General features: G+C 38.0%; 1 protein-coding gene across 7 annotated transcripts in view; it reads left to right on the top strand.

Annotated features, from left to right (window-relative positions):
- LOC118724175 (amyloid beta precursor protein) overlaps positions 1-15,638 on the top strand; it is a 213,970-nt gene that overhangs the window by 107,894 nt on the left and 90,438 nt on the right. For all 7 annotated transcript variants that reach the window (XM_036447151.2, XM_036447152.2, XM_036447153.2 and 4 more), the window contains exon 6: positions 11,351-11,553. In XM_036447151.2, the coding sequence (XP_036303044.1) occupies positions 11,351-11,553 (203 nt within the window). The remainder of the gene's footprint in view (positions 1-11,350; positions 11,554-15,638) is intronic.

Genomic DNA, 15,638 nt, shown 5'->3' on the forward strand with positions numbered 1-15,638 from the left:
GCTAATTTTCTAGCCAAGTATCTTAATGTAAAAGGTGGGTGCTCAACAAATATTTAAATTGAATTGAATTGTCATTCCCATTAGATGCATACACAGACATAACTGGTAACTCAAAGTTAAATGAATTTGGCTTTAAAACAAAAACTCTTAAGGAATATCATTCCAGACAAGCAGTAATTAAGTGAAATTGCATCAGGAGTCTCTAAAGCTAGAAACATTGAAAAATGCTGGGACTTCTGTAATACGTATTACAACTGTTTAGCTCCTTTACTATAGTTACTCCTTGAATGTCTCTTCATTGCTTCCAAGAGTGAAATAAAATAGAATAAAATGAAATTGGAATCATACATGAAAGTAAGATTTATCTCCATTTGAGGTTTTGGATAAAAGTCCATTCTTAGAGTGGCTTTCTTATTTATACCAGAAAGTTTTTTGTTTTGGTTTTTTTTTTTGGTTTTTTTTTTGCTCCCTAGTGTCAAATTGGAGCTCTTTATTAAAAATAACAGTAGGCAAAATTTCAGGAAGTTCAAGTTATAGTCATGCGACTAGTTCAACTCCATTAGCGTTTGGCAGGCATCGTGTGATTTTAAAAATGAATAAATAAACATCAGTGTAGAGCGAAGGTTCTAGACTAAGGGTAATTCTGCTGCCCCAGAGACCTTTGGAAATGTCTGCAGACATTATTAGTTATCACTCTTGGGGGGAGAGGAGTGCTCCTAGTATTTAATGGGGAGAGACCAGGGACATTGCTAACCATCCCACAATATGAAGGACAGCCCCACAACAAAGAAATGCCATAAAACCAAGATTGAGAAACTTTTAAAAGTTTTTTCAGTACTGGGAAGTTAGGGAAAGTATTGTTAAAAAAACACACACACAAAAAAAAAAACTTTTTTCCATTGCAAGCTTATGTTTAACCCTGATCTCCTATGGACAGAAAAGCAAACACCCACGAGTATGTGTGTTGAATGGATCTTTTGTGCTGATGAAAATGTTTGAGATGAAAACAAACATTCTAAACATAACTGCCTGTGTGTGTTATGTGCCGATGAGTCAACTCCAACCTGGTGACCCTATGAATGAAGGATGTCCACAGTGTCCTCTCTGAACCAGCCCCCCTCAGCTCCTGTAGACTCATGCCTATGGCTTTTATGGAGTCAAATCCATCTCATGTTTGGTCTTCTTCCTTTCCTGCTGCCTTCTGTTTTCCCCAGCACTATTGTCTTTTACGAAGAGCCCTGCCTTTTCATGACGTGCCCAAAGTAGGACAGCTTCAGTTTTGTCCTCTCTGCCTCCAGCAATATTTGAGGTTTAATTTGCTCTAAATCCTGCGTGTCTGTCTGTTCAGTGGTTGAAGGTGTCTGTAGAGCTAACTTCCAGCACCATGTATCAAATGAATCACCTTTTTCCCATCAGCCTTCTTCACTGTCCAATTTCCCATCCGTATATAGTAATTGGGAATATGAGGGCGTCAGTGACCTTAGCCTTGACCTCTATTGACACATCTTTGCTCTTGGTGATTTTTTCCTAATTCTTCCACTGCTGCCCTTCCGAGTCTCAGCCTTTTCTTGATTTCTTGGCCGTAGTCTCCATTTGAATTGATGACTGACCCAAGGTAAGCAGTGTCTTCATTGTCTTTATTAAATTTGTGTATTTCTTCTGTCCTCGTGACTTTTGTCTGTTTGATGTTCAAATACAGTCCTGCTTTGGCACTTCCTTCTTTCACTTCCATCAGCAGAGGTCATTGCAGGTCACTGCTACTTTCTGTCAGTAAGATGATGTCAGCTGCATATCCTTTTTTTTAATATATTTTTTAATGATTTCAGAGGGGAAAGAAGGAAGAGAGAGATAGAAGCATCAATGATGAGAGAGAATCATTGATCAGCTGCTTCCTGCACGCCCCCCACTGGGGATTGAGCCCGTAACCCGGGCACCATGACCTCCTGGTTCACAGGTCATCTCTCAACAACTGAGCCACACTGGCTGGGCCAGCTGTGTGTCTTAAGTTACTGGTATTTTTCCACCAATTTTCACTCTTCCTCTGAGTCTAGCCCGCTTGTTCATATATGTTCTGTGTATAGATTAAACCCATAGGGAGATAAAATGCACCCTTGTCTGACATTCTTGCATACAGGAAACCATTCTGTCTCTCTGCATTGTTGCGCATCAGGACAGTTATGCTTGTTCCTCTCAGAGCAGCACATAGCTTTTCATGATTGGCACAGTCAGAAGCTTTATTGTAGTTTTAAAAAATAGACTAACCTGAAATTCTATAGAGCATGCCAGTACTCAGTGTATGCCTGTCTTAAGTTTGTCTTCCTTTTCTGTATCCACCTTGAACATCCAACATTTCTTGCTCCACATCAGGTAGTAGAAGCCTTTGTTGCTTCACTTTAAGCATCTCTTTGCTTGGGTGGGAAATAAGAGCGATAATCCTGTAGGTGCTGTACTCCTTGGCATCTCCTTTCTTGGAGATTGGGAGATGTATGGAACATTTGCCGTCTGCAGGCCATTGTTTTGTTTTCAATATTTGACATATTCTTGCTAGGATTTTGACAGATTCAGTCTCAGGCTTGAAATAATTCTGTCAGTTTCCCATCAACCCTGGTGATTTATTTATTTATTCATAACTGCATCCATAATTTAAAATACCATCATCAAAATGTGCTAATACAATGGATGGTTAAGGCTTTTTATTTGCACCCATTTACTTCATTAATTCTAATCATGTCAAAAATTTTTTTATCAAATATTTTATCCATTTTGACTATAATAAATACTGGCCTATTTCCTGAGACAAACAGGTCATGTTTTGATAAATATTTGGTGTATGTAGAGGCATGGAAGATAAGCTCCACATGAAATATGTTTCTATTACATGTAATTAGAAAACTGTTGAAAGTATGATAATTTTTCAGTGGGTCAGGGAAGATCACCTATAATTTAACCTTATGGTAAGTTCGGAGTTTCTCTTTTTGTTTTTGTTCATTTTATTTTGTGTATTTTATTATGTAGTTGTGGTAAAAATGTAATATTTTTATTTCCCAATAATATCTTAAAAGACATTTAAAATGCATTTATAATCTGTTTAATTATGTATGTTTCTTTAAAGTTTGTTTATCCATGTCACCATTGTCAGACATTTTTTGCTTCTTATGTTTGTGAAGCCATGTTTTTTAATTCTTTAATGAATTCAGATTTCCTCCCATATTCCAGAATAATTGCTTTAAGGTAGATTTCCAAAAGATAGGATATGGGGGTTAAAAGATGTGAATCTCTTCACATCACTTAAAATGTATTTCATAATGTTTATGCCCATTTACAGCGAGGCAGCAGCAGTGGGTGGATTTATTTGGTCAATGTATATACTAGCCTATGCTGGATGATATTATTTTTAATAATGTGGCCCCTTTCCATACCCCCAACCTTTCAGGGTTTTCTAGTTAGTGAGTTCCATGAAGATATTGATAGGTTTTATCTTCTAGACTCTTTTCTGTGCATGAGTAGTAATAGTTATAAATAATATGTGGCCTTGCTATGTGCAAACCACTTTCTGAACACCTTGCATATGTTAACCCATTTAAAGGTCACAGCGTTTTATTTTTATTTTTTTAATATATCCTATTAAGTTTTTACAGAGAGGAAGGGAGAAAGATAGAGTTAGAAACCTTAACAGCTGCCTCCTGCACATCCACTACTGGGTATGTGCCCACAATCAAGGTACATGCCCTTGGCTGGAATTGAACCCAGGACCCTTGAGTCCACAGGCTGATGCTCTATCCACTGAGCCAAACTGGTTAGGGCAAGGTCACAGCTTTTTAATGTCTATTTTTAGTAATAGAATGACTCAATGAGTTTTATTTGGGCTTTCCAAAACTGTAGTAAATTTGTGCTGATATACCTATATTTGAGGGTTTAATTTTTATCTTGTGCCAAGCAAAAAGTATAAGTAGTATTGCAAATGTTAAGTTCATCCAAAACCTTCTGCAAATTCTTTTTCCATTAATTCTACATTAGAATTGTAGTTAGCCTCTGCACTTTTCTCATCTAACTACATTTCCTTAATTTTCCTGTAGAATACATATAAATCATAACTTTAAAAATGATTAATTCATTCACCTTTGAGCATAAAAAGTCTCAGACAAATAAATAATTTTGATTGAATTATATATTATTTATTATTCATAATATGTTTGAGGTGAATGCAAAAGGCTTTGCTTTTACTGATAATCTGATATAATAAAGAGCTAATACACTAATTAGATCGAACAGCAGAACAACCATCCAGACGAGGGCTGAGCCCCTTGCACAAATTTCATGCATCGGGCCTCTAGTAGAGTACATGTTGAGTCGATGTTGTTTAATCTGCCCTAGCAATGGGCCTTCCAGAGGATGGAGGTGGGGAGGTTGAGTCTAAGGCTTTAGATTAGTTTAGTACAGATGAAAAAAATATCAAGAAAGAAAAAAGTATCTTGTGACACATGTCTAGAAAAGGGCCAGAATCTATAGAGGGCTGACTTATTCTCCTTGGTTAAAACATTAGCCAAAACCTGTTTGGCTCAGTGGATAGAGCGTCGGCCTGTGGACAGAAGAGTCCCGGGTTCAATTCCGGTCAAGGGCATGTACCTTGGTTGCGGGCACATCCCCAGTGGGGGTTGTGCAAGAGGCAGCTGTTTGATGATTCTCTCTCATCGATGTTTCTAACTCTCTATCCTCTCTGTAAAAAATCAATAAAATATATATATTTTTAAAAAAAACATTATTTAACCCAGAGTTCCTAAAGTGAGTTATTTTCTTGTTTGGTAGTAGGGAACTGGGGTTGGAGAGGCGGGGAGCAGAATTCATAGACTCTACTTCTACCTTAGCAGATGTCTGCTCAATCTAATGCTCTTAAAAAGGACAGAAAGGTGTCTTATTCATTATTTATGTGCAGTGTTCCTTAGAGATGTCTTTTTTGTAGAGAATGGGGTTGTTTTAAACAAAAATATATATTAAAAAATTACATCTCCCTTTGATCAATAGACTGTTTAATATTGTTTTCAGATGATTTGTCATTATTGGAATCAAATAAGGTAGAAACAGAACTAATAATACCGTGTGTAAGCCCATCATGTTAAAAGTATTTGTGGAGGGAAAGGTTAATCCACTAACTGCATCCCAACGTAGCATGTCTAAATACAAATCATAACAATAGTAAGCTTACTCTGAATTGAAGCTGTTGGTGGAATTCTAGTGTCAATAACAAGAATATGGTTTCAGTGTCTTGAGCTACCTTTCCTTAGAAATTGTGACATAATAAATACAAGACATAGCCATAGCAACTGGGAGCATTTTTTTCTATCCTACACATGAGCGCGAGTATGAGATTTGTGTGTGTGTGTGTGTGTGTGTGTGTGTGTGTGTTCATTTATTAAGCTCTGGGGTAGAGAGGAGAGAATAACCTTTGTTCCAGAAACACAGAGGGTTGCTGATAATTCTGGATGCAGCCCATTTGCAGTCATTTCCCAGAAACTCGAGCAGACACCCACACAAGCTGATGCTCAGCATAAGGAAAGAAATCCTGATCATGACCATTATTGCAATCAGCATTTCATGCTCTTGTTAAAGCTTGGTTTGTGAGTGGCCCGCTGCTAGGTATAGCTGCAAGCCCATTTAATGATGGTCTGTGCGCTCCAAGAACTTTTCTCAGAAATAATCACCGGTTAGTAGAATGGAGGGTGCGTTTTGCAAATACATTGCCTGCCCTTTGTGAAAGCTTGTGATTGAATCGTGTGATGAGTGGTGCAACCCACTGCTTTCCCAGTAGCCTGGGATGAAGAAACAGACATCGCTATACCTGAGCTTGGGCTGTTTTGAGGGTGTGTGCCTGTTAGGAACCAGTACTCCTATCTGTTTTTCACATTGGTTATACGTGTTTGTTTGTTGGTATATTAGAGAGAGTGTTATTTGACTTGGTCTTATTTAGATCTCTGGAGTTAAAATTCTTTGACTATGTGATCATCTTTCAGCTACTTTCCTGCTTGCATTGTAAGTGGTATTAACTACTCAAGTGGGGGTGGGGGGCAACTTTAGAGGAGTACAAAGTGAATCATACCAGATGACAAATGACAGCCTCCCGTCTTTGCCAGGGAATGAGTCAAGGAAGATTGGATTTGATGAAACAGCTCTTGGCTTTGAGAAGTAACAGTCACGCTGCTGGCTTGGCAGCTCCTAGCACCGTTGGAGGCTGTAACTGTATCCCTGAGCCTTGTACTTAAATGAGAAAACTAATTTGAAAATGATGAATAGGAGAGGAGCAGAAGCTTGCATTCTCTTTAGGGAACTGGCTGCCAACTTTAATAAAAAAAAAAATGCTGACTTTCTGTATTTAATAAGCGTGGGCCACATGTATGTCAAGAAGAAAAACAAAGCACTTTAATCGCCTTAACGAGATTACAGATGTATGGCCACGCCGGAGGGGCTTATTTTTGGTTTCCAGGCAGGTGGTGGCTGGAGGTAGGATGCCTTTGAAGTTCAGGGTTGGGTTGCTACCATCAGAGCTCACCTGGCGGCAGCAGCATCACCACCCCTGCTTAGAGCAGGATGGCACAAGCTGCCCTAGGAACAGGAGATGGCAGAATCACAAGCCCTGGGGAACAGCTCCTTTGTAGGGATTATCTGGAGAGTTGGATTATTCAGTGCAGAGAATTGGATGCCATTGACACATGAAAGATCTCGTGTTATCCCCCAATGTCTTTTAATTAAACTGCTTACATTTTCCAGATTAAAAAAAAAACAATAGTGAGAATAAAAGAAAATTCAGATCCTTGTGATTTTAACTGGTTTCTGGCAATAGTATAATACCTCCAGACACAAATGCCTTGACGAAAGCAACATTTGAAGATGATCTTCATTGGAAATCCCCTAGTTTAATTTAGATGGGACTCCCCATTGTTACATGTAAAGCTGGTTTTTAACATTCTTTTTTTGCTTGTTGGTTTTTCCTTTGCCTCACGATGCACATGTTAGCATTTTATGCCCAAAAAGGTGTCCTTTGCTTGATATGACAATAAACATCATGCTGGATCTTTATTTGGAAGTGGGTTTTATAGAAGTTGGCTTCCAGGAGCCCTAAAATGGGAAGTCAAGCTGTAGTACATGATGCTTCCCTCTCTTAGTCTAACTAGTAGCAGGATCTTATCACAGAGAACTCGACAACATTTAATTAGCAATGTTTTCTTGGTCCAATCACTCCCCACCCATTATCTCACACAGTCAGATAGAAAACCTTCCTTTTGGTATAATGACTAATCCCTCATCTCTGGTTAAATGATTATGGCTGTTGTAACATATTTCTTTTTAATTAGGTCTTTTGAAAGTATTATATACCTAGTAATTATTGTAATCAGTAATAATAGATAAACTCCTTAAGCACTTTCTGTCCTAGATGAGGTTAAGAACATTATTAAAATAGGTTTATTTTTTTCCTCTCTGAAATCAATAAAAACTTGTATTTTTTTAAAAGAAGAGGAGGAGGAAAAATCACTTTTTCCCCTTTCTGTCTTTCTTATGAACTCTCCGGTTGGCAGTGGTCGTGTTGGCGTGTTTGGTGTTAAAACATAACCATGTGCTACTGTTTTAATAGCGCTCCAATAGCTAACTGGATTCATGGACATCTAAATTTAATTCCAGAAATCAACGCTATGGTAATAAGGACCGGGCCTGCGTTCTCTTAGGCCTCGTAATCTAATTCCCCCGCCAGCTGAACCATTATGTGTGCCTGTTTCTTGTTATTATGCCTGTGAACTGCTCAGACAGATGCGGTGGTGAGACGGGCGTATTCCGCTCTCGTTCATTGCTATACCCCCGTCATTTTAACACAGGCTTTTTGTTTGGAGCTTTATGCGACTTTCAGGTCATAGCAGAGGAGGCTGAGGGTGGTTCCCGGCTCATGTGTTCACCTTCCCACCTGGAAGCACTTTGCAGTCCTAACCCAGGATCACCACATCCTCGCCTGTCATTCCCTTTGTGCTAAAGACCTCATGCACCCTCATAGTTTAAGAAGAATACTGGTTTCATTTGATTTACTCCCTGGATTTATCTGAATTTTCCACTTAATTTGGAGAAATGACTAGCATTGATGCCAATTGTTTGATTGACAGCATAAAAGAGCTCATGTATAATAAACTGGCTGATGACTTGCGTCGATTATCTTTGTTCATAAGCAGTACGAAATTGAGATTCTATAGGACACAAATTATATGGAAGTATACTGGGTGACATTTGGGGCATCTGAGCAACTGTTAAACTTAGGATTTGTTTGAGACGTTGTCTCAAGTGGTAGATTTTTTGTGTGCAGGAATTCAGGTAGTCAAGAAATCAATGATTGCACCCCATTTATCTCTAAGCAGATAAAGGTCAATGCCAATGTGTTCTCTTCCTCCTCTTCTTACTCATTTTTTGTGGAAATCAGATTTAAACATATTAGGGAAAGAGAACAGGTATCCATGGTGTAGGTTAGAAAATGTTAAAATAAACCATTAAGATCTTCTGTATTTTTAAAAAATATATTTCTTTATTGATTTCAGAGAGGAAGGGAGAGGGAGAGAGAGAAACATCAATGATGGAGATAATCAGTGATGGGCTACCACCTGCATGCCCCCTACTGGGGATTGAGCCGCTACCCTTGGCAAGAATCAAACCCAGGGCCCTTTAGTCTGCAGGCTGATGCTCTATTCACTGAGCCAAACAGGCTAGGGCAAGGTCTTCTGTATTGACACTTCATTTGTCAGTACACTAATAGTTCATTATTATGTTACACAGTTTAATAAGCTTCTCCTTATTCTATTTTTTAGACACATGCTTCACCACCTTTTTTGTATTTGTTTATTAACCCTTGCGTCATATTTAATCAGAATTAGAAAGGCATTTCACTGAGGGTTATGCACATTTTTATTGACCTTTCATTTATAAAAGTTCTTTAAATTCTGAGTTAGAAATGGAAATTCCTTCTTGTGCTATATCATCTCTGCACATATCTTTTCCTTTTCCACCCTCAGCAAAATTAGTTGTGGCTATTCTGTCAGACTTTCAGTTTTTGAAAGCCTGCCTCCGTCTTCCTTTCTGTCTTCCTAGATCAGAGAAACCTGTTCTATGTCCCAATATATTTGAAATCTGATTTTCTGTATCTGCCCAACTCACACTAGCATTCCAAGGCTCCGGGTTGGGTCTGACACAAACTTTCGAGGATCCTCTCCCCTCTTCATCAATATGCTTCTCCTTGCAGGCAAGAATCGGCATTGAGGTCATAATTCTCCCCAACTGTCTTTTTTTTCTGGAGAGATTTAAATGTCAAATGGCAGCCCTCAGTCCTGTTCCTGTGGTACTTCTTGTCCAATAAGACCCAGGGCAGAAGCTCTGCTATGTCAAAATCCCCCACCACCTCTACGTCTGTTTCTTGTATTGGTTTTGTCATCTGAAGGAGGAAGAACCATCTATTTCTCCTTTATCTGGCTAGATGGTGGTGTATCACAAATCTGCGAGCTGGACAAGATGCCTGATGAGCCAGTTAGTTAGGAGCCATCTTTATTGCCCACAGGTTCAGAGCGGATTACTTCTGTCAAATTCTGAACAAATACAGGACGGAGTATTTCCGTTTTATATCCTTCTAGTTCTTTGTGTAAGACAGCTTGTAACCTTGAGTACATATGATGTCTAATCAAACATCTGTAATATCTATACAGTCAACATCTCATCAAACACCTAATCTTGGATGAACAAACACTTGGCAGAATATATGAATGAATATAATGTATCAGATCCTTTAGAAGGCTAGCTTGCAAGGTCAGACAGTTAAGTTTATCTTTCCTATTCAAGCAAAAAACAAAGTTATTTTATAGTCTAAAAATAACAGAATTGACCCCATGGACAACTTAGAGACTGTCTAAGAATAACAGTAGTTGAAACAGCAGTTTTTCCAAAGGAGGGACCCACTATACTTCAGTGGTATGTGATGGGCTTCCACCATTTAACACTTTCATTCCTATCTTCACTTATCATATTTCAAATGCTCTCAACAATTCCTGTGCTGGCAGGTACATGATTGCCGAAAGGATATCTTAGTAGGACTTCGTAATTTTGTTCCAGATGTGCCCTTCTTTTGCTTCCCAAACTGTTGATTTAAAACTCAGCATTGTATATTACTATATATACATATTTGATGCCATAAATATTATTTCTGCTCTAGCTCCCAAGTATACTGTGACTTACTGGCTCCCTTACTATTTATTATTCTCAGTACTGCATATTTCAGTGGCTCTCACAATATTGTTCCCTGACCCACCAGCATCAGCATCATCTGGGAACTTGTTAGAAATTCAGGTTCTCAGGCTGAATTGTAGACCCACTGAATCAGAAACTCTGGATAGGATGCCCAGTGGTCTATGTTTTAAGGTCTTCCAGGTAATTCTGATATTCAGTGAAATTTAAGAACCACTAAATACCCAATAGTCTCCAAAGCTATTACAAGTAATAAGATTAAGAGCACAACTATAGACTTTTAGTAGGCATCACTGACACTGGGGTATCACAGATTTATTTAAGCCATTTCTTCTTCCCCCCTTTGTGTCCAGTTTAAACTTTTAAAAGCAATATTTGAATCTATTTCCACCTACACTTCTTGAGTATTTATATGCAGGTGCTGTGTGGTATTTTAATATACATTATGAGAAGTCATCTGCATAACTCCATAAACTCCATTTGGTATCTCCTCCCTCCCGTTTAATATATTTTAATTTTTTACAGAAGTTTAGGTTTACAGACAAGGTGAGCAAGAAGTAGAGACCTCCTCTCTACCCCCTTTCCTGTGGCCCCCTCCCCTCATTTCCTCCATTGTTAGCATTTGCATTGTGTGTCCCCTGTTACAGCATTTTACGGAGTAATAAACTGCCCTAAAAGTTCACTGAGTCTGCCTCTCCTTCTTTTCCTTCTTACCCTGAACCCCTCTGGCCACCACGGCTTTTTATGGTCTCCATCATTTTGCCTTTTCCAGAATGTCAGATAGTTGGAATCAAGATACCTTCTTTCTTCAACTGCATAAACTAAGAGTAGTTGTGGGCAAGGGTTAAAAAGCAGCAGACCTACTCCTATTTGGTATACATTATAAGAAGTCATCTCCATAACTCAATAAACTCCATTTGGTATCCCTTTCCTCCCATTTCATATTTGGACCTGCTGGCTTCACACCTCATGTGCATTTTTGATTCAGCGCTCATTCCCTTTCAAATTTCCAGAATTCCTGTTGTTGATTTGTTTTTCCTTTCCTGAAACCTGTTTAAATGACTCTCGCTGTTCCTTCTCTTTCCTTCCTCAGTGAAGACAAAGTCGTGGAAGTCACAGAGGAGGAGGAAGTGGCTGATGTCGAGGAAGAAGAAGCTGAGGACGATGAAGATGATGAGGATGGTGAGGAGGTAGAGGAAGATACTGAAGAACCCTATGAAGAGGCCACGGAGAGAACCACCAGTATTGCCACCACCACCACCACCACCACCGAGTCTGTGGAAGAGGTGGTCCGAGGTAATCCACTGTTTATGGGGATTTTCTTGGGGAAACTGAAAGCATCATAGGAAAACATCCTAGCAACACTGGACATTTCTATCCAGTCTACTGCCACTGTCTTCCCAACCAAAAATAAAATTCAAACAACAGGTCTTAGGCTTGTTGAACTCTTTTTGCTTAACAAGCAGTCCACCAATTCATTTCCTAGAATGTGAAGTTTTTATGACACAGTCTATTCTGTACCTTGTATGCGCTGCTTGGCAAATCCCAGCTTGTTCTGCAAAACCCCATTTAACCAAGTGTTGACAACAGCTGTTAGTTAGGTGACCTCCTTGGTATTTTCCTGAGAGTAGGTGTACATGACACTCCATTATGTGTTACCTCTTTCACCGCCTAGGTTATGAGCTTGAGGGCATGGACTAGATTTTACTTAGTATTGCACAGAGTGCCTGGCTTACAAAAAGTTTCAATAAATATTAGTTGAGTGAGTCATTGCAATTATATTTCACACACACACACACAAAAGGGATAGTTGCCCTAACCGGTTTGGCTCAGTGTATAGAGTGTTGGCCTATGGACTGACGGGTCCCAGGTTTGATTCCCATCAAGGGTATGTACCATGATTGCAGGCACATCCCCAGTAGGGGATGTGCAGGAGGCAGCTGATCAATATGTCTCTCTCATCGATATTTCTAATCCTTTATCCCTCTCCCTTCCTCTCTGTAAAAAATCACTAAAATATAAGAAATAAAAAGAAAAGGGATATTTGGCGAATATAACATTACCTTTTGCTGTGAAATTTAACTTGGTTGATTTGTGTTGTCTTTATTTTATTGGGACATGACAGTACCTTCTTGGAGAGGTTGACTTTCTTTCTCTGTTTAATGAATACTCCTACTGAGATGTTGGGAACTGCATGAGCTCCAAGGCTTCCTCGTTGTCCCAATGAAATAAAAGCAAGCATTGAGCTTTCAGTAAACAACCAAATGTTATTGTAGCAACTAGTGAGTTCTTGGATTGCTTTTCTTAAACGGTATTTACATGTTTCACAGATAGTAAAAGATAGTCCTAGAATTAGATCCAATGAATATGGAGGGAGTTACTGAGTTTCTATATATATTGCAAATACTTTTTAATGTCTATCCACAAATGTTACAACAGTGTAAGTCTTCCTCTCGCTTTTTATTACGGTAAAAATTATGTAGGCTCTGTTGTAATATTTTAAAGATGAAATGGGATATTTTCTCTGCCTCGTGGAGATTCCTACATATCACTATAGTATCTTCTCTTCATTGCATTTTTATAACTTCATTGAGGTGCAATTTACATATGAAATTCACTAATTTTAAGTATATAAGTATGTGATTCGGCAGCTTTGATACATTTACCAAATTGTACAACCATTATCATAATCCAATCTTGGAACATTTTCATCATCTCAGTAAGATCCCTCCTTACAACCATTCATAGTTCATCCTTGTCCTCACCCCTGCCCTGAGCAACTACTATCTACTGTCTGTCTCTGCAGATTTGCCTTTTCTAGACATTTAATATAAGGAAGATTACATGGTCTTTTGGTGTCTGGCTTCTTTCACTTAACTTGGTGTTTTTGAGTTTCTACATTTCTTCAACTTGAAGCTTTTAAAACTGAGATATTCTGAGTTGAATGCTCAGAGTTAGCTTAAAACATTGTAGGTATTGCATATTCTTTAAAAGAAGAAAGATTTAGTCCAAGATGGATTTTTTATTATTCTCTACCTAATGACAACTTTATATTCAATTTAGCACATTAGTGCTTATATAATTAGATATACATGTGAGCAAATGCACACTTTGATCCATCCAATATCCGTGAAATTCTTTTCCACGTATTTTTTCATACACCCAGTAGGACTATCTGGGTCAGGTATGGCCAAATGAACTTGTTAGATTCTATTTTCCTAGTTAGGGAAAGACATTTTTCAGGGCTTTTTTTTTTTTTTGAAACCTGAAAGGCATGTGACTACAAATTAACAACAGCTAGTAATCTGCAATAGTATTGAAGTTCTTGTGTCTCTGTCGAGACAGCTATTTATATAATAATTAACGCCCATTTATTTAGCATTAGCTTTTGGAGCCCCTGTTTGGTATAAGCCATTTTTTAGGCTCGGTGGGTCTGGGATTCTTGTGTTTTCAGAATCACCACGTCCCTTGCCCTTTAGGGTGATCATTCCGTCTCTGAATCCTTGTAACTGTGCTGAGTGGTAGAAATTTTACTTCCCCAGTTAAAGCCTGGGCAACTGAGGCCTAGAGACTTTTCTTTTAAATCACTGATAGCACAAAGCTGATAGTCATGTCAAAATTTTACTGTTTTGCTTGCAAACACACCCAGTTTCAGGTTACCCTGTGCTCCCTTCTAAGTGTGTATTCCTTTGCTATAGGCATATATTCGTGTTACTGCCATTTCACACTGAGCATAATGATCTGGAATCAGCAAACTATGGCCATGTTTTCTAATTCAGTGATCGCCAACAGGTGGTCCATGGACCACTGGTGGTCTGTGAGGTCTGAAAGGTTGGCGACCACTGTCATCTAATTAGAAGCTTGTACTAGGCAACCCATTTGTTTACACGTTATTTGTGGTTGCTTTGATGTTACAGAAGCAGAGTGGAGTGAACACCATGTAACCTGCAACACTAAACGTATTTGCTCTCTGGGCCTTTATATAAAAACCTCTGATACTGATCATTAGGAAAATACTACCAAGTTCTTTCTATTTCAGTTACTGCATGCCTAGTTCATTCCATGAAGGTATCAATAGTTTAGTTATGGCTAGAGGCAGACTAAGTAGAGTGTTTGAGAGAGGATTATTTTATTTTCATTTTGTTTTCTTTTTTTATGTTTTTAGTTTTAAAATTTGAAATTCAGGTTTAGAACTTAACAATTTAATACATTAGTATACTGAATATTTTCTAACCAGTATTCTCACCTGCTTTATATGATTTCTGGGCACAACTTTAAAGAATTGATACTTTCTGCCTAATTTTCCATAATATGCCAGTTATACATTCCTTAAAACCTCAGATATCTTCCTAAAATTGTTCTAATCTCAATGTTGAATTTTTAAAAATAAGCTCTACTGTTGAAAACTTCAGGCATTAATATTGCAGCCACTGTTATACAGAAAAGAAAAAAACGTTTATAGTCTTAACTGTTTAAAACTATTAACACTTATTGTAGTAATATCCTGTGAATTTTTAACGTACTCATATAAATTTTTCATCAAAATGCTCAACCGTTTCCTACTGAAGCATGTCCAAAATCTGAGAGAGGATTTTTGACCATTGTGTGGGCATGGCCAGTTAAGTAACCTTGTCAAGTGTGTTTCACGTGTGTGATGTAGATGCATGTTGGTTATAAGAATTACTTTAGATGATTCATTTTAGGTACTGATCATATATATACCTGGCCCATGGTATTTCAGTTTGTTTTACAAGAATAGGCTTCTCAGAGTCAAATCCTGGCTCTACAATGTACTATGTAAATTTGTGTCAATTGTACAACAGTTGGGCCTCATTGGTTCCCTTTGTAAAATAGTGTTTCTAATAATACCTACCTCATTTTAATAATTTTGTGAGGATTAAATGAAGTTATCCATGGGAAACATTTAGTATAGTTACTGGTAGACTTATAACCATGACAACAAGGTGCTATGGTTGTCATGGTTATAAGTATTATGTATTCTGATCCTCCAGAGAAGTAATGTTTACTATGAATTAGAAATGCCAATAATAAGCCAACAAATTGTCATTTTAATTATAAAAGACTTAAATGTGGCATCCACTTTTTTTTTTCAATAAGAGAAGTGGTATAAAAGAGGTACAGTCTAAGCCCAGTGATCTTTCCTGGATTGTCAGCTTGCTTCATTATTTTTTCCAATGAAAATAAAAGCTTTGATCTTTCTAGTGTAACGGCATATTGCAAGAACAATATTAAGTTCAGATTTCTGAAAAGTTTGAGTTTTCATAGACTTAAATATGAGTAAGAAAATTACTATTGGTGTTGGACTTAGGGCAAAAGTATTAAAGCTGCTTTAATGTTCCTTAAGACAGAACTTCAAGGCA

This window comes from Pipistrellus kuhlii, unplaced genomic scaffold, assembly GCF_014108245.1.
Source record: "Pipistrellus kuhlii isolate mPipKuh1 unplaced genomic scaffold, mPipKuh1.p scaffold_m20_p_2, whole genome shotgun sequence".
In the NCBI taxonomy this organism is placed as follows: Eukaryota; Metazoa; Chordata; class Mammalia; order Chiroptera; family Vespertilionidae; genus Pipistrellus; species Pipistrellus kuhlii.